The 20,013-nt window shown below is 44.3% G+C and overlaps 2 protein-coding genes across 2 annotated transcripts; one reads left to right on the forward strand and one right to left on the reverse strand.

Moving 5' to 3' along the window:
• The first annotated feature begins 4,013 nt into the window (after positions 1 to 4,013).
• On the forward strand, positions 4,014 to 8,225 carry LOC118387768 (dentin sialophosphoprotein-like). Its single transcript, XM_035776462.2, has 7 exons — positions 4,014 to 4,145; positions 5,504 to 5,617; positions 6,138 to 6,200; positions 6,331 to 6,384; positions 6,761 to 6,862; positions 7,074 to 7,379; positions 7,492 to 8,225. Exons 2-7 carry the CDS (start codon positions 5,519 to 5,521, stop codon positions 7,930 to 7,932), a joined length of 1,065 nt encoding a protein of 354 aa, XP_035632355.1. The 5' UTR covers positions 4,014 to 4,145; positions 5,504 to 5,518; the 3' UTR covers positions 7,933 to 8,225.
• Positions 8,226 to 17,938: 9,713 nt separating this feature from the next.
• On the reverse strand, positions 17,939 to 19,580 carry LOC118387769 (uncharacterized). The gene is made up of 2 exons (XM_052525840.1): positions 19,412 to 19,580; positions 17,939 to 19,149 (listed from the first exon to the last, which is right to left on the reverse strand). The coding sequence occupies exons 1-2, from the start codon at positions 19,469 to 19,471 to the stop codon at positions 18,682 to 18,684; spliced, it is 528 nt and encodes a 175-aa protein (XP_052381800.1). The 5' UTR covers positions 19,472 to 19,580; the 3' UTR covers positions 17,939 to 18,681.
• Between the last annotated feature and the right edge of the window lie 433 nt (positions 19,581 to 20,013).

Here is a 20,013-nt window from a genome sequence, read left to right on the forward strand (position 1 = left end):
ACTCTGGAGCGGGATCGATTTGGAGGTGGAGGGTCAGTCATGGTCTGGGGCGGTGTGTCACAGCATCATCGGACTGAGCTTGTCGTCCTCCCGCATGTGGTACCCTTCTTGTAGGCTCATCCTAACATGACCCTCCATCATGACATTGCCACCAGCCATACTGCTCATTCTGTGTGTGATTTCCTGCAAGACAGGAATGTCAGTATTCTGCCATGGCCAGCGCAGAGCCCGGATCTCAATCCCATTGAACCTGAAAATTAACGCAGTTGACAGTGAGAGGAGGTTTCTTTTTTTGCTGAGTTTAGCTTGCAGTATGTTACATTTTTGACCATTTATAAAATAGATGATTTATTGACTTTCTCTTGGTGCAGTCCCACAGACTAGTTCGTCACAACTGCAGTAACATGTCAAGTAACGTCACGACTTCCGCCGAAATCGGCCCCTCTCCTTGTTCAAGCGGTGTTCGGCGGTCGACGTCACCGATCTTCTAGCCATCACTGATCCATTTTTCATTTTCCATTGGTTTTGTCTTGTCTTCCATCACACCTGGTTCCAATCCCATCAATTACATGTTGTGTATTTAACCCTCTGTTTCCCCTCATGTCCTTGTCGGTGATTGTTTGATTGTAATGTTTATGCAAGTTATGTGTTGGTGTGCGACGGGTTTTGTACCCACTTTGATTATTTGATGTATTTTGGTTTTTGGAGTTTCATTAACTTTTATTAAACGACTTCGTTTATACCAAGTTCGTTCTCCTGCGCCTGACTTCCCTGCCACCAACACGCACCCATTACAAGTAATATGATCTCCTGTCTTTCAGTATGTCACACTGACTGTACATGTATGAATTTGTGAAAACTCCACCACCCAAACACTTATGTAAACCTATGGGGGTTTATGGAGACATTATGAAGACATTATGCGGTTAACACAGGCTGATGTATAGTAACACACACACACTGTTAATGACTGCATTGAAAATGGGGTTGTCTGGGAGAGTTCTTGTCGTAGTGGATATTCAACTCCCTTCCACCACTTGGCCACCTGTACCGGGTTCAGTAGCATTCTATTTGGATAGTCCATCTGTAGATGCTCTACAGACTATCATTTTCAATTTACTTACCCTAACCTTAATCATTATCCTAACCCAAACCTTAACCCTTATCCTAACCCTAAACGTAATCTTTACCCTAACCCTACAGTAGCCCTAACACTAACCTTAGCAAGCAGTTGCTTATCAACAGATTCTCGATAGTCCATCTGTAGATGCTCTACATACTATCTGGACTATCCAGATCTAGTCGGACCCTTGGTTCTTTCACTGTATGATAGTTAAGATAATACCACATTTACAGGCTTTGGGTCAACAGCAGGAAATTCCTCACTGTGAATCAGCCTGATAGAGACCACATCTGATCGCAGCTTACTATTAACACTCTTGTATATTTTTTTATGATAACAAAAGTTGATGGCTTAATTAAATATTCCAGTTAAACACTACACAATCTGCAATGACTTTAAATAATATTTCCAAACTAAATGACCACAGAGCGGGATGGCCCGGGCCTAAGATGCATTTAACGACATAGCTGCATGTCATTGAACACGGGTTCCACTTTAATGAATGACATCAGCTTCATAAACTAATCCTGTGCATTATGGCTCACTTTCCCTGATTTCAGCTTTGCTTTAAGGCAGCCAAACCTGCCAGCTCTGCATTGACCAGACTAGGATTACAGTAAGGTCCTCAACATGCTCTATGGAGATCGTAAAAGTGGTTCTCCTAATTCTACTGCAGACTTTCCACAATGCAAAGTATATCAAGAATACGGGCCCTGTGATCAAGTGATGTGATATCCACATTGATAATGAATTGTGTGTTTCATGCCTGGTCTGGGACTGGTCCAAACACACTTTCTTTCTTTCTTTATTTTCTTTCTTTCTTTTTTTATTTTCTTTCTTTCTTTCTTTCTTTCTTTCTTTCTTTCTTTCTTTCTTTCTTTCTTTCTTTCTTTCTTTCTTTCTTTCTTTCTTTCTTTCTTTCTTTCTTTCTCTCTCTCTCTCTCTCTCTCTCTCTCTCTCTCTCTCTCTCTCTCTCTCTCTCTCACACACACACACACACACACACACACACACACACACACACACACACACACACACAGCTTTTTCTATACTGTGTAGTAAATCAGATAATGATTGGCCTCGGGTGTCACGTAATGGGAAGTTCTAAAATGTTCATGTCGTTATTTGTGGTGTTGGTTGGGATCACTTCATTTGAATGGCATTGTTTGTTGATACGAACGTTGAAGTACACGCTCCAGGGACTGTAGGTGTTGGGGTAATGATTGACTGGGAGAAAGTGTCTCATCTTGGGGTGGTGTTAGAGGTGTCTTGGTGTTCAGCTCCTAGTGAACCACTGGTTGATTTGACAGCTCGGGAATATCAGACATCTCAGTGAGAATTCCAGACACAACCTGAAGAAGTTGGAACTGTTGTGACTTGACATCAAACCAGATGAAAACGTAGCAAATGCAACATGTTTCAACTTGACGCGTCCACTCTCAAGCTTTCCAGACATCTGTCTGGGAGTTTCACTGTACATGTCTGATGTTGTGTCTTGTCTTCCTTTTTACAACATTTAGTTATACACGAATACACCCTAAATCATTCCACTGAACACCAAAGCCACTGGAGGCTATTTTATTATGATCATACCGTAGGAAATCAAGCTATAATGGATTACATTCAAAGTACTAAAGCAGACTCAACATGTAGCAATGCATACTCCAGTGAGTACGTCAGACACCTGTCAAACACGAACACAGGAATCCTGACAAGTTAATTGCAGGGTTAGGAGAGATAGTTTGACAAAGAAACCAGTCAGGGGTGCTACCTTAGTCTCGTACCTACTACTTTAGTGGGTCATATTTCAATGCTCTCTAACTTTTATGAGAAGTAATCATATTCTAGAATTCAGAGAATGCATACTGTGGGTGTCTGGAAGTTCTCTTCCTCAATGTGCACACGGATTATTCCATATCCTTCCACTCTCCATACAATGTATATTTTCTATAAAATATAAAGCAACATGTAAAGTGTTGGTGCCATGCTGGGCCTGGCTCCACAATCATGTGAAATCTATAGATTAGGGCCTCGTGAATTTATTTCAGTTGACTGATTTCCTTATATGAACTGTAACTGTAACTCAGTAAAATCTTTGAAATTGTTGCATGTTGTGTTTATATTTTTGTTCAGTATATATTATTTTCTTTACAACCTTTCATTTATCAGATTAAAATGGGTATACCAGTAGTTATAGTCTAGCTTCACAGATAATGGCACTGAGTCGCAGAGTCACCCAGTAAAAATAAGACGATTGGTCAAAATGAGTCCAAACTTACCTTCCCAAGAAACATGCTGAGTGGGGTGTAGAATCGTGATGTTAACGCTGGCTAATGATGTCTTGCATTGAGGCCAATGGAGATGGGAGAATATGTCTTCTCTCTACACTGTTAACTGTACATGAATGTATTGATTCACTTAACACTTCCACCTCCACTTTGACTTTGGCTCTTCTTTGACCGTGGCTTAAGGACGAAGTGATGTTAGTGTGTATTACCTTACAGACCCACATGAATGTTTTTGTACTTCAACCCTGGTTCAGATGCTGAAACATCCTTAACTAGTAATAAAGCCCGTATCTCCACATTTAGTGTTTTCTAACGTCATGTGACTGTAAGCACTGTCATGTAATTTGATCTCAATTTCACAGGGCTTGTGTCCTCAGTTTATTTCTGTAACAATACAGGATATGTGTTTTTTTTCCCTTCCTCTGCCTTGTCGATTGGTGAATGTTTGCATTGAGTGGCCACACTAACCACAGGAAGAGTGGGAGAGGATAGGTGGGACAGAAGTGGTAAACCTCATGACATCACAAGGCACAAGCCCTGCTTCCATTGGCTGGAGCTGGAGGCAGCTGGGTTTATAAGCCAACCAGCAGCCTCTGTTCAGCAGCATCCATCCACATCCAAACTGAACTGTGCTGTTCCTCCTCTGGCATCCAAGAGAATACTGAGCAGCTCTCCACTCATCCTGACTGACTAGTGTAGTGCTATCCTGTGGATTCTCTGACGAACACATCCAGGTAAAAACAACATGGCTTATCACTGATATTGGTGCTCAGGTGCATAGATGTTATTGATTATTTTTGGGAAACCGAAGGAGGTATCACATAGACAATGTAACTATAGCGGAGTAAATTCTGACATTGACATGTTATGCTTTGTGCGCATTATGAAATGAAGTTTAGCCCTTCTACATGCATAATCCTCTCCCGTAAAAAGCTCAAAGAAAATTGTGGGGAATGTTATTACATTTTGTGCAAAGATTGAAAAAGCTAGTTAATTTTAGCACTTAGATAGTAAAATAATACCCTTTCAATGCCTAAATGCTTTGTACATTTGGGGCTTTTTATGTAAATGAGAATAAATGCATTATGTTTAGTGGCAAATTCATAATTGACCAGGAAAGAGAGCTTGGTGATCTGTTGTAATAATAAATATTTCTGGTAACCTGATAGAGTCAGCTCAATCATAAACTAGGTTGTATAGTGTCGGAATGATGAACGTGACAGCAGGAAGAGGAAGCTCTGGGCTCAGCTCTCAAACCCACAGCTAATTTATTGTCAACTAGTTGACTCCTATGTTCCAAGACTAAACCACAGCATTTAAGTGCTGCTGTGAGAACAAATAATAATAGCAGCAAAACTGAAAGTCTGGATTAGTTACTTCTGAAGTCAGATGTCATCTACACACAACATCTTCTGGGCATCCCTAGTAGTATCTCTCGCCTCCGTCACACTTCCATCTGTCGACACCACAAATTTAAGGGCTCTTCATTCTGGAACCCAAAGATCAAATGACAAAGTAGAGTTGGCTTCCAAAATAAAGCTGCGGGGCGTTCATCATGTTCCCCGCCTCCCTGGACCGACTGTGGTCTTCCAGACTTCCACTTTTAACTTAGGGAATTATACACTATGCAGAGATCATTATAGGTATAGCTAAAACACTGCCTACTTGATGTAATGTTGTTCTAGCTGAGAGTAGCTCAGCTGGAAAACAAGGGAGACGTTCATGCATGGGGGTAGGATAGCTAGGCTAGGCTGGATGTCATTAGCTGGGAGCGAAGCCCACGTTGTCTGCCAACGGTTAGGCACTGACTTTAACATGAGTGCACTTCCGCCAGAGTTCCTCCACTTAACCATGGTGGAGACTCATCATGGCCCATGGTTAATTCTCCCTGTATACTAATCAAGTCTTTAATGGTTTAACCATTACAAAGCAGGACTTCACAGGCAATTTGCAGTCTAACTGCCTCCCATCCAGGCATTTCTGCTGTAATTGAAAAGAATGGATCACATTTTCAGTTTAAAAGGGAGTACAGCTTTCAACACAGTTTGTATCTTCAGTTCACATCATTTTGCTGGATTCTCTCTCGTTTCAGATACACATTGTGACAATGAAGGCTGCAATTGTTTTCGCCCTGCTCTTTGCAACGGTCCTCTGTCGCCCGGTGAAACGCTCATCCAGCAGCAGTTCAGAGAGCTCAGAGGAAGTGGTGAGTGTTCCTCCCATATGAGAACGGACAGACAGAGACGTGTGCTTGGTATCAACTTAAATGTATGTTCATGGGCCTCCCGAGTGGTGCAGCGGTCTAAGGTGTGTTGCAGTGCTTGAGGTGTCTCTACAGACCCGGGTTCAATCCCAGGCTGTGTCACAACTGGCCATAACTGGGAGTCCCATAGGGACCGTGCACAATTGGCCCAGCTTCGTCCGGATTAGGGGAAGGTTTGGCGGGGGGGGGGGTGCTTTACTTGGCTCATCACACTCTAGCGACTCCTTGTGGCAGGCCGGACACCTGCAGGCGGACTTCGGTGGTCAGTTGGTGCAGCTGGCTTCTGGGTTAAGCGGACGGGTGTTAAGAAGCGCGGTTTGGCGGGTTATGTTTCGGAGGACGCATGGCTCGACCTTCCCTCTCCCAAGCCCGTTGGAGAGTTGCAGCGATGAGACAGGGGAGAAATTGGGGAGAAAAAGGGGGTAAAAATAGTGAATAAATAAATGAATATTCATGTTGGCAGGTTAAACCAGCTCCGGTGCTTCGGAAAGCCCTAGTAGATCTCACCCAGGTTGCATCTGTACAGGTAAGAGCATGTTCACCTTCTTTCAGGGTACATTACTTTATAATATGTATGTGGATTGAAATGTATACATTTGTCCTGTAGGGAAAACTGCAATAAATATGACAGTTGTTATTTAACTCTTTTCTTGTAGAATGTGGGTGCTGGTACAGCATCAGACGAGAGCTCCGACGAAGATGAAACAGAAGTAAAACATCATTCTGTTGTACCATAATTAAGCAATAAGGCCCAAGGAGGTGTTGTATATGGCCAATAAACCATGGACACAACCCTTAGCCGTGGTATATTGGCCGTATACCACAAACCCGAGGTGCCTTATTGCTATTATAAACTGGTTAACAACGTAATTAGAGCAGTAAAAATAAATGTTTTGTCATACCCATGGTATACGGTCTGATATACCACAGCTGTCAGCCAATCAGCATTCAGGGTTCGACCCAACCAGTTTATAATGTAGCTTAAGACGCTAAATCCCTCTTACACCTGATATAGTTGTATCTATCTGTACTTTTGATGGATGTTGTTGATGACATGCTGATGGGTCCTGTTTTTCTATTTTCCAGGGAGCTGATCCTACATCAGACCCAACAGTGGACAGCACATCATCGACAGACAGTGCAGACAGTGACGAAAGCAAGGACAGCACAGGCAGCACAGACAGTGATGTAATACACCAAGTATAAAACTATTCATATGTAGGATATATTGAGTCACATTGTCACGTGTAGTTACGGCTCCAGTAAGTCTAAAGGACAACACAGACTGTAGTTTATAGTTCAATGAAGACGTCTAGGTAACCTTGACAGACAGGAGCGTTCACAAAGCTCTTATTTTAACTTCAAATCTTATAAAGGTGTTGTTGTGATGTGTTTTCAGGACACAGAGGAGTCAGAGTCCGGGGAGGCAGACACCACCGCTGCCCCTCCCACCGCGGAGCCCACTGTTGAGCCCACCCTGGCTCCCACAGAGGCCCCCATCTACGACGACGGACGCGGGGACAGCATGGGCTACCCCGGTGACTACAAGAAGTCCATCTATGTAGATACCAACAACATCGAGAAGGGACCCTCCCCATACAAATATTATGGAAAGATGGACGAGGGCATGTATGCTGGCAAGAAGGTGTCCGTCTATGACACCGGGCTCGGAAACGAGATTGAGAAGACGCTGACCGTGTTCAAGGTACATTTGTCTCTCCTCTGTTAGAATTCTCCATCTAAAACTCACAGGCATTATTTCCTTCCATTTAATTGTAAGAATTGTCTCTAAACATCCTTCCATCACCTCTCTCTAGGCCCTGCAGGTGCATGATTTGATGGAAGAGGACACCAGCACCCCCGAGGTGGAGAGCCAGGGTTTGGATGTCTCCAGCGGCACAGCCGAGGAGCCCAGCCTGCGCCAAGTGCATGTCGATGAAGCCAGCCAGGACACTGGTCCCTCTGAGAGCCCCGAGAGCCAAGGAGCTGAGAGCCTGGAGGAGGAAGAGGCAGAGAGTGCCAGCGCTAGCGCCAGTGATGTGACTAGTGAGAGCACCAGTAGCGCTAGCAGCGACGGCACCAGCGAGAGCACTAGCGCCAGTGATGAGACTGACAGCAGCAACAGCAGTGAGGAGGCTACAGCCACGCCCGGGGCGGCAGACAGCGACGAGAGCCAGGAGAGTGACAGCAACTCGGCTGAGGAGGCGGCCACAGAGGCTACCATAGATACCGACGCTCCCGTTGTCATAGTTGCCTAGTAAAGGCCTGTCTCTCTCATCCTGCTGCTGTCGACAGTGAAGAATGCTACCAGGACCAGGACGGTGCTCTATGACCTTACATTAGGAGGTCAGAACAGAGAGAATAACAAACAGACGGCCCTTAAGGTCTAATACAGTACGTCAATAATACCTGATAAGAGCAATACTAGCCAACACATCAGGACATACAGAACAGTCCATTTTTTCAATTGCACAATTATTTACACTACATGTTGTTTGTCCCATTTTTACTGTATGTATAATGTATCGTTTCTAAATAATTTCCTTTTTTTTCATAAAACACATGGTGGGTCTGTTATTTCACATTTGTATACTTTGTTGTATCTACTGAGCCATTGATCTCTGTGTATAGTACTATAGTACTACATTACGAGCTAAATTACAGACTCGGCATTCACAGTTGTGTTCACCAGAGAAAGAGACTAGACACACAGTATTCTTTATGATATGAGGGCCCTCCTAAACCACACTCCATCACACACCATCATTCAGTTCATTCTGAGCTGAAATATGAACAAAAGGCCCTGTCACGGTCAACGTCTCATTCCGTACCCGAATGTCTCATCTGATGAGCTGTTGCCTCAGTCAGGAGGAAGACAAGAGTTCATAAGAAGCTATGAACTCTTAGCAGTGTAGCACAGCAGATAACCACACGAGAGTGGAATGGATAACACCACCGTCAAATCAAATCACATCAAATTTGATTTGTCACATACACATAGTTAGCAGATGTTAATGCGAGTGTAGCGAAATGCTTGTGCTTCTAGTTCCGACCATGCAGTAATATCTAACAAGTAATGTAACCTAACAATTTCACAACAACTACCTTATACACACACAAGTGTAAAGGAATTAATAAGAATATGTACATAAAAATATATATATGAGCGATGGCCGAACGGCATAGGCAAGATGCAGTAGATGATATAGAGTACAGTATATACATATGATATGAGTAATGTAGGGTATGTAGTAAACATTGTATAAAGTGGCACTGTTTAAAGTGGCTAGTGATACATTTATTACATCAATGTTTCATTATTAAAGTGACTAGAGATGAGTCAGTATGTTGGCAGCAGCCACTCAATGTTAGTGGTGGCTGTTTAACAGTCTGATGGCCTTGAGATAGAAGTTGTTTTTCAGTCTCTCGGTCCCAGCTTTGATGCACCTGTACTGACCTCGCCTTCTGGATGATAGCGGGGTGAACAGGCAGTGACTTGGGTGGTTGTTGTCCTTGATGATCTTTTTGGCCTTCCTGTGACATCAGGTGGTGTAGGTGTCCTGGAGGGCAGGTAGTTTGCCCCCGGTGATGCGTGGTGCAGACCTCACTACCCTCTGGAGAGCCTTATGGTTGTGGGCGGAGCAGTTGCCCTACCAGGCGGTGATACTCAGATTGTTCATCTGTGAAAGTTTGTGAGTGTTTTTGATGACAAGCCAAATTTCTTAAGCCTCCTGAGGTTGAAGAGGCGCTGCTGATGTTGTAGAGGTGTTTTGTTGACATTGAGTGTGAGGTTATTTTCCTGACACCACACTCCGAGGGCCCTCACCTCCTCCCTGTAGACCGTCTCGTCGTTGTTGGTAATCAAGCCTCTGACCACTGTAGTGTCGTCTGCAAACTTAATGATTGAGTTGGAGGCGTGCATGGCCACGCAGTCATGGGTGAACAGAGAATACAGGAGAGGGCTGAGAATGCACCCTTGTGGGGACCCAGTGTTGAGAATCAGCGGGTGGAGATGTTGTTACCTACCCACACCACCTGGGAGTGGCCCGTCAGGAAGTCCAGGACCCAGTTGCACAAGGCGGGGTTGAGACCCAGGGTCTCGAGCTTAATGACGAGTTTGACTGGGATAAGGATTGTTTGAATATGTCCGTAAACACACTAGCCAGCTGGTCTGCACATTATCTGAGGACGCGGCTGGGCGATGCCGTTTGGGCCGGCAGTCTTGCGAGGGTTAACACGTTTAAATGTTTTACTCAGGTTGGCTGCAGTGTAGGAGAGCCCACAGGTTTTGGTAGTGGGCCATGTCAGTGGCACTGTGTTGTCCTCAAAGTGAGCAAAGAAGTTGTTTAGTATCTTGACTAATAAAAACACTGTGAAACCAAAAAGTAAAACATTTATTTTGTAGAAATTACATTGTCCGAACATAACACTTTTACTCATAATTCATATACAGTGGGGAGAACAAGTCTTTGATACACTGTCGATTTTGCAGGTTTTCCTACTTACAAAGCATGTAGAGGTCTGTAATTTTTATCATAGGTACACTTCAACTGTGAGAGACGGAATGTAAAACAAAAATCTAGAAAATCACATTGTATGATTTTTAAGTAATTAATTTGCATTTTATTGCATGACATAAGTATTTGATACATCAGAAAAGCAGAACTTAATTTTTGGTACAGAAACCTCTGTTTGCAATTACAGAGATCATACGTTTCCTGTAGTTCTTGACCAGGTTTGCACACACTGCAGCAGGGATTTTGGCCCACTCCTCCATACAGACCTTCTCCAGATCCTTCAGGTTTCGGGGCTGTCGCTGGGCAATACGGACTTTCAGCTCCCTCCAAAGATTTTCTATTGGGTTCGGGTCTGGAGACTGGCTAGGCCACTCCAGGACCTTGAGATGCTTCTTACGGAGCCACTCCTTAGGTGACCTGGCTGTGTGTTTCGGGTCGTTGTCGTGCTGGAAGACCCAGCCACGACCCATCTTCAATGCTCTTACTGAGGGAAGGAGGTTGTTGGACAAGATCTCGTGATACATGGCCCCATCCATCCTCCCCGCAATACGGTGCAGTCGTCCTGTCCCCTTTGCAGAAAAGCATCCCCGAAGAATGATGTTTCCACCTCCATGCTTCACGGTTGGGATGGTGTTCTTGGGATTGTACTCATCCTTCTTCTTCCTCCAAACACGGCGAGTGGAGTTTAGACCAAAAAGCTCTATTTTTGTCTCATCAGACCACATTACCTTCTCCCATTCCTCATCTGGATCATCCAGATGGTCATTGGCAAACTTCAGACGGGCCTGGACATGCGCTGGCTTGAGCAGGGGGACCTTGCGTGCTCTGCAGGATTTTAATCCATGACGGCGTAGTGTGTTACTAATGGTTTTCTTTGAGACTGTGGTCCCAGCTCTCTTCAGGTCATTGACCAGGTCCTGCCGTGTAGTTCTGGGCTGATCCCTCACCTTCCTCAGGGTCATTGATGCCCCACAAGGTGAGATCTTGCATGGAGCCCCAGACCGAGAGTGATTGACCGTCATCTTGAACTTCTTCCATTTTCTAATAATTGCGCCAACAGTTGTTGCCTTCTCACCAAGCTGCTTGCTTATTGTCTTGTAGCCCATCCCAGCCTTGTGCAGGTCTACAATTTAGCCCTGATGTCCTTACACAGCTCTCTGTTCTTGGCCATTGTGGAGAGGTTGGAGTCTGTTTGATTGAGTGTGTGGACAGGTGTCTTTTATACAGGTAACGAGTTCAAACAGGTGCAGTTAATACAGGTAATGAGTGGAGAACAGGAGGGCTTCTTAAAGAAAAACGAACAGGTCTGTGAGAGCCGGAATTCTTACTGGTTGGTAGGTGATCAAATACTTATGTCATGCAATAAAATGCAAATGAATTACTTAAAAATCATACAATGTGATTTTCTGGATCTTTGTTTTAGATTCCGTCTCTCACAGTTGAAGTGTACCAGTGTATTTGCCTCAAATATGTCATACCATATCTATGTAGGACAGCTGGTCTCCAACAAGTGGATTGTGAGCTAGCAATAGCTTACAGCCCACCTATGAGTATTCCACCGATCAATTCTGAAAGTACATGCATTTTTTTATGTGTTCCATCACAAACTGTCATAAACATAAAGCTCCCTGCTACTAAACAATCAAAGCCACTTTGACATTATCCCATTGCTGGTTTGCCACTATTGCCTTCAAAAGCCAAACGTAAAACAATACACATTGCCTTGTCTCTTGCCCTTCGGCACACTTCTCACACCTAGGAACCTCCCTCAAACACACTGCTGCCACGTGCCCTTATGCCTGACACCTGTAACAACGTAATATATTCGGCACAAAAGCTTGTATGGGATAACTTACACAGTATATCCTAACATCACATTGTAGGGCAAACACTCAACAACAAAACTCAAGAGAACAGACATCGACTCTTCTGTTCCACCACTCACGCCACCCTGTCTCCGACGAGCATCACAAACACTGTAAATCTTCCCCTTCAGTTGGTCAACTTTCACATGTTCTGCTAGACCAGCAATCACTCAAATCAAATGTATTTATAAAGCCCTTCTTACATCAGCTGATATCTCAAAGTCTGTACAGAAACCAAGCCTATAACCCCAAACAGCAAGCAATGCAAATGTAAAAGCACGATGGCGAGGAAAAACTCCCTAGAAATGCCAAAACTTAGGAATTAACCTAGAGAGGAACCAGGCTGTGAGGGGTGGCCAGTCCTCTTCTGGCCGTGCCGGGTGGAGAATATAACAGAACATGGCCAAGATTTTTAAATGTTCATAGATGACCAGCAGGGTCAAATAATAATAATCACAGTGGTTGTCGAGAGTGCAACAGGTCAGTACCTCAGGAGTAAATGTCAGTTGATTTTTCATAGGCGATCATTCAGAGTCTCTAGAGAGTTGAAAACAGCAGGTCTGGGACAGGTAGCACGTCCGGTGAACAGGTCCGGGTTCCATAGCCGCAGGCAGAACAGTTGAAACTGGAGCAGCAGCACGGCCAGGTGGACTGGGAACAGCAAGGAGTCATCAGACCAGGTAGTCCTGAGGCATGGTCCTAGGGCTCAGGTCCTCCTCTGAGAGAGAGAGAAAGAAAGAAAATACTTAAATTCACACAAGACACCGGATAAGACAGGAGAAATACTCCATATATAACAGACTGACCCTAGCACCCCAACATACAAACTACTGCAGCATAAATACTGGAGATTAAGACAGGAGGGGTCGGGAGACACTGTGGCACCATCCGACAATACCCCCAGACAGGGCCAAACAGGCAGGATATAACCCCACCCACTTTGCCAAAGCACAGTCCCCACACCACTAGAGGGATGACTTCAACCACCAACTTACCATCCTGAGACGAGGCCGAGTATAGCCCACAAAGATCTCCGCCACGGCACAACCAAAGGGGGTGCGCCAACCCAGACAGGAAGATCACGTCAGTGACTCAACCCACTCAAGTGACGTACCCCACCTAGGGACGGCATGGAAAAGCACCAGTAAGCCAGTGACTCAGCCCCTGTAATAGGGTTAGAGGCAGCGAATCCCAGTGGAGAAAGGGGAACTGGCCAAGCAGAGACAGCAAGGGCGGTTCTTTGCTCCAGTGCCTTTCCATTCACCTTCACACTACTGGGCCAGAATACACTCAATCACAGGACTCACTGAAGAGATGAGTCTTCAATAAAGACATAAAGGTTGAGACCGAGTCTGCATCTCTCACATTGTTAGGCAGACAATTCCATAAAAATTGAGCTCTATAGGAGAAAGCCCTGCCTCCAGCTGTTTGCTTCGAGATTCTAGGGACAGTTAGGAGGCCTGCGTCTTGTGACTGTAGCGTACGTGTAGGTAGGTACGGCAGGACCAAATCGGAAAGATAGGTAGGAGCAAGCCCATGTAATGCTTTCTAGGTTAACAGTAACACCTTGAAATCAGACCTTGCCTTAACAGGAAGCCAGTGTATAGAGGCTAGCACTGGAGTAATATGATCAAATTTTGGGGTTCTAGCCAAGATTCTAGCAGCCGTGTTTAGCACTAACTGTCACGACTTCCACCGAAGGTGGTTCCTCTCCTTGTTCGGGTGTTGCTCGGCGGTCGGCTAGGCCGGCCTACTAGCCATCACCGATCCATTTTCCTTTTTCCTTTTGTTTTGTCTTTGGTTCATTCACACCTGGTTTTCATTTGCTTACATTTCTGTGTGTTTCTTTACCTAAATTTCCATGATTAGGTTTGTGCGGGACTATTTTCATGTTGCTTGTGGAGGCTTTCCTCAGTTTATTCACGTGTGTTTATTATAGTGAGGAGCATTCGTTTTTTTCTCCTTCCATGAGTAACTGTGAGTTCCCATTGTCTTGGGCGTTTTTTTGGTGATTGTACCTGTACAGTTCCCGAAGCGGATCCGGTGTTTTGCCTTCCACTCCAGAGACTGTAACGTTCTTTGCTTCACGAGAACCATGGCTCACTCGAGATACACCAACGGAGTCGGTGCAGCCAGCTGGTTTCTTCACGTATCGCGCAGACAGAAACAAGCATCTTTCTGGTAAGAAGAGGGGCGAGGGGGTATGCCTTATGATTAACGAGATGTGGTGTGATCATAACAACATACAGGAACTCAAGTCCTTCTGTTCACCTGACTTAGAATTCCTCACAATCAAATGTCGACCGCATTATCTACCAAGGGAATTCTCTTCGATTATAATCACAGCCGTATATATTCCTCCCCAAGCAGACACATCGATGGCCCTGAACGAACTTTATTTGACTCTTTGTAAACTGGAAACCACATATCCTGAGGCTGCATTCATTGTAGTTGGGGATTTTAACAAGGCTAATCTGAAAACAAGACTCCCTAAATTCTAACGGCATATCGATTGCGCAACCAGGGCTGGTAAAACCCTGGATCATTGTTATTCTAACTTCCGCGACACATATAAGGCCCTCCCCCGCCCTCCTTTCAGAAAATCTGACCACGACTCCATTTTGTTGCTTCCAGCCTACAGACAGAAACTAAAACAAGAATCTCCCGCGCTCAGGTCTGTTCAACGCTGGTCCGACCAATCTGATTCCACGCTTCAAGACGTGGATTGGGATATGTTCCGCATTGCGTCCCACAACAACATTGACGAATACGCTGATGAGCGAGTTCATTAGAAAGTGCATCTGTGATGTCGTACCCACAGCAACTATTAAAACATTCCCAAACCAGAAACCGTGGATTGATGGCAGCATTCGCTCGAAACTAAAAGCGCAAACCACTGCTTTTAACCAGAGCAAGGTGATCGGAAACATGACCGAATACAAACAGTGTAGCTATTCCGTCCGCAAGGCACTCAAACAAGCTAAGCGTCAGGATAGACACAAATTAGAGTTGCAATTCAACGGCTCAGACACAAGATGTATGTGGCAGGGTCTACAGTCAATCATGGATTACAAAAAGAAAACCAGCCCCGTCACGGACCAGGATGTCTTGCTCCCAGACAGACTAAATAACTTCTTTGCTCGCTTTGAGGACAATACAGTGCCACTGACACGGCCCGCTACCAAAACCTGCGGACTCTCCTTCACTGCAGCCGATGTGAGTAAAATATTTAAACATGTTAACCCTCGCAAGGCTGCAGGCCCAGACGGCATCCCCAGCCGCGTCCTCAGAGCATGCGCAGACCAGCTGGCTGGTGTGTTTACGGACATATTCAATCAATCCCTATCCCAGTCTGCCGTTCCCACATGCTTCAAGAGGGACACCATTGTTCCTGTTCCCAAGAAAGCTAAGGTAACTGAGCTAAACGACTACCGTAGCACTCACCTCTGTCATCAAGTTTGCAGACGACACTACAGTGGTAGGCTTGATTACCAACAACGACGACACGGCCTACAGGGAGGAGGTGAGGGCCTTCGGAGTGTGGTGTCAGGAAAGTAAACTCACACTCAAAGTCAACTAAACTAAGGAGATGATTGTGGACTTCATGAAACATCAGAGGGAGCACCCCCCTATCCACATCGACAGGACAGTAGTGGCGAGGGTAGTAAGTTTTAAGTTCCTCGGCGTACACATCACGGACAAACTGAATTGGTCCACCCACACAGACAGCATTGTGAAGAAGGTGCAGCAACGCCTCATCAACCTCAGGAGGCTGAAGAAATTTGGCTTGTCACCAAAAGCACTCACAAACTTCTACAGATGCACAATCGAGAGCATCCTGTCGGGCTGTATCACCGCCTGGTACGGCAACTGCTCCGCCCACAATCGTAAGGCTCTCCAGAGGGTAGTGAGGTCTGCACAACGCATCACCGGGGGAAAACTACTTGCCCTCCAGGACACCTACACCACCCGATGTCACAGGAAGGCCATAAAGATCATCAAGGACAACAACCACCCGAGCCACTGCTTGTTCACCCCGCTATCATCCAGAAGGCGAGGTCAGTACAGGTGCATCAAAGCAGGGACCGAGAGACTGAAAAACAGCTTCTATCTCAAGGCCATCAGACTGTTAAACAGCCACCATTAACAGTGGCTGCTGTCACGTACTGACTCAACTCCAGCTCATTTTAATAATGGAAATTGATGGAAAAAATGTATCACTAGCCGCTTTAAACAATGCCACTTAATATAATGTTTACATACCCTACATTACTCATCTCATATGTATATGTATATACTGTACTCTATCATCTACTGCATCTTGCCATCTTTATGTAATACATATATCACCAAGAGGTAAAATATATAGTGAAAACAATAGTGGTCCTAAAATGGAAACTTGAGGACAAACCATCCACAGAGACAAACTGATATCTTTCCGACAGATAAGATCTAAACCAGGCCAGAACTTGTCCGTGTAGACCAATTTGTGTTTCCAATCTCTCCAAAAGAATGTGGTGATCGATGGTATCAAAAGCAGCACTAAGGTCTAGGAGCACGAGGACAGATGCAGAGCCTCCGTCTGACGCCATTAAAAGGTAATTTACCACCTTCACAAGTGCAGTCTCGGTGCTATGATGGGGTCTAAAACAATCATTCCTTTCAATGGCGCCCTTTTCTTGAGAGCAAAACAGTTCACATCTCTTGTCCCCATTCGTTTGATGTGGAGTGCCTGTCTGCTCCCTCTGACCAGCAGAAACACAAACAATAATCACAAGACCACTTCTGGTTACCTTCTGTTAAGGCTGGGAGCTGCTGGTGAAGAAGTCATGTGCAGGAGAGCAGAGAGTTGTGAAACAAGCGCACACTTTATTTGGCAGGCAAAGTGTACAGAGTGAGAAATCACAACCTGATATATAGTTTTAAACAAACAAACCATCTACGCGAACAACATACACGGAACAAACCAGCTATACGCAAAACACCACGTAACACAAAACAATTTCACACAAAGACATGGAGGGGAACAGAGGAATAAATACATGCAGTGTGATTAGGGAATACAAACCAGGTGTGAAGCAAACAAGTCAAAACAAATGGAATGATGAAAATGAAGCGGCTATGTCTAGAAGACCGGTGACGTCAACCGCAGAACACCGCCCCCGAACAAGTCTTGACACCTTCACCGATTCTACAGCACCCAACTCTGTTTTCACCCACCCTGAAACCACAAATGGATCAGCCAAAAGGCAAGGGTCCACTTTTTCAAAAAATGTCACTCCTACCGTCACAGACTCATCTTTATCCTGACCCTCGGTACAAGCCTCGGGCTCCAAGAACTTCACCACTCCTACCACCTCCGATAATTCGCCCTCACTTCCATTTCTCCTCCTGTCTTCGATCCGGCGTACAGCTCACTCTGCTAACACTTTCTACCATTCTTCTTTAACAAACCAGCTCCCTTTTATCCGCCATTCTTAACAGATTCAATCTCACCCTCTACGACCTCCTCTGCCTCTGTTTTTCCCTCCATTCCTCCTCTGTATTCGAAGTATACCTCTCCTTATGATAATATTGTACTTCCCCTAACATGCATCTCGTTCTTGCCCTCTCAAGGGACGCCATTCCCCTCGCTACCTGGGGAACCCTGATAGCAAAGTTAAATCGTCTCCTGGTTTAATATTTGTTGATTAACTTCGGAGACCTGTAAAAAGAACTGTGCGTCTATGATCTCGTGAGAGTAGCCTGGCTCAAAATGTTCCTCTGCCCAGAGTACCTTAGGCCCGTTCTTTTCTGGGTCTCCCAATATCCCAACTCAACACATTCATCTCTTGCTAGTTGCGAATTTATAGGGGAATTATACAACAACAAAAAAACTAAAAAACATTTAATGTAATTTTTTATTTTTTTGGTACTAAAAAATGATCTTCTGTTGTGATTTAAGAATTGGTATGGACTCAGAACATCCACAGACGAGGACGAGAATCGCTACACATTCGTTGTTTCTCTATAAGTAATTGTAATAGTGAGAGTACATGTTTTTTTAAAGAAATCCCAAACCAGGAAAAAACTAATAGAGAAAACAGAATTCAGGAAAATACCAAATAACATTTTAGGGGGGGCCCCTTAGAGTTGTTTATTAACCATCATTTTACCAAGTATATTGAGAGAAAACATGTTGTACAGCAAGGACCTAGGGAAGACTTGCAAGGATGAAGGAAAAGATAAGAATGTGCCTATTTGAAAGTTAAAAGAATGCTCTCATGCTGGAATAGGTTAGAGACCCCTGATGTGGAAAATCCACCACAATTGTGTATGTCATAGTAGTCATATAAGTCAAGACATATTCAAATACACTACTGACATAAGGCAAAACATACAAAATCTTACCAGATACTCATTAGATTTTTGTATAAAAAAAATATTCTTATGCCATACAAGATTCTTATTTGTTTTTCATTACTATTTTCCATTTGGGAATGTACCTATAATACTATTCTGAAGCTGACAACAAAAGCTATAAATCCATTCAAAACTGTAAATACATTTAAGTACATTTTCCATACAACAAATAATGATAAACTGGAAAAATGTAGCTTGAATTCTGACTAGTATTTATAAACATTTAAAAACGGTCTCCTCTGCTCTCTGTGACTGGAGGGGGAGTTGCTGGAGCAGGAGTTGGCGGAGCTGGAGTTAGAATGTCCTCAGTGACACATGCAGTAACGTCCCCTGGTGAAGGTGTCGTTTCATTGATGACTGGCCCATTTGTGGACATTTCTATCACCGGTGGGATAGTTGACCTGGCAGCAGTGGGTGGGTTCACTGTGGCTGGAGCAATTGGTCCAGGTGTCGTCCTCTCAGGGAAGATCTCCTCTGAACTTGATGCATCAGATTCTGAGGACTGGTTGGATTCTGAAGATTCTGAGGAAGACTCCATTGACACTGAAGAATCAAAGAACTTTGGTGATCCCGGGCCTCTTCCCTTGCTGTGTCTGAAGACATCCTCAGAAGAGTGACCCCGCTCGTACCATTTCAACCATTCCAATGGATTTGATGCTTTATGGCCATTATGGTGTCCAGGCCTGCCAAACTGTGGAGTGAACAAAACACAAGACAACAGCACCTGAAAAATACTGTAACGATAGCCACTACCAGGGGAGCAACTTTGGTTTTAGAAGTGGGGGGGACATAATTTTTTATAATTTTTTTAAAATCCAGTCGGATAAACACTCAAAACAGCCTACCCGACAGGGGGGACAATTAGCAATTTCCCAGTGAAAGTTGCGCCTCTGGCCACAACTACTACTAATTATGGAAAAGGAAGGAAAATACCAAAATGTTCACCCACTTACCGGTCTTGTGAATGCTGTTGTGATAAACACAACAAAAAGTGCAGTCCTCAGTAGCTCCATCTTTTACAATTATTTTCTGATTTAAAAAAAAATCAGAAATCAAATATAGATTACTCTGAGTAGAGGTCCTGTATGAGCCTACTGTGGAGGAGAACATAAAATGGACAGACATCCAAAGCTGGAGTTAATATAGCCAGTGTCAATGAGTAAACCAAGGGTTGGGCAGCCATCTAATCCTTGGAATGTTGCAGGAGGATGACTTGGCCGGATATTTCCCACTACAGTAGAATAGGCTTTCTGACTGTGTGTAACACCCATCTGCCATTTCATCACTGAAAATGTGCCTCTCTGAACTCCAAAACTGAAATAACTCCAGTGTAAACAAAATAGTAAATCATCTAGGCAGCCCCTCCTTTGTTGAAGAGATCCATTGTGTTGAAACATCTGAAAATGATTCTAGCTGCTACGATATCTGTCACTAGAAGGATTTATATATTTGCCAGAAGCAACACTGTGGTTTTATTTGACATAGTTTGAACTATTTGATTCGTCAGGTTCTAGCCTCACTAGCTCAAACTAGTGACGATAATCATTTAAACCAC

The sequence above is a fragment of the Oncorhynchus keta genome, chromosome 9 (assembly GCF_023373465.1).
Source record: "Oncorhynchus keta strain PuntledgeMale-10-30-2019 chromosome 9, Oket_V2, whole genome shotgun sequence".
Lineage (NCBI taxonomy): Eukaryota > Metazoa > Chordata > Actinopteri > Salmoniformes > Salmonidae > Oncorhynchus > Oncorhynchus keta.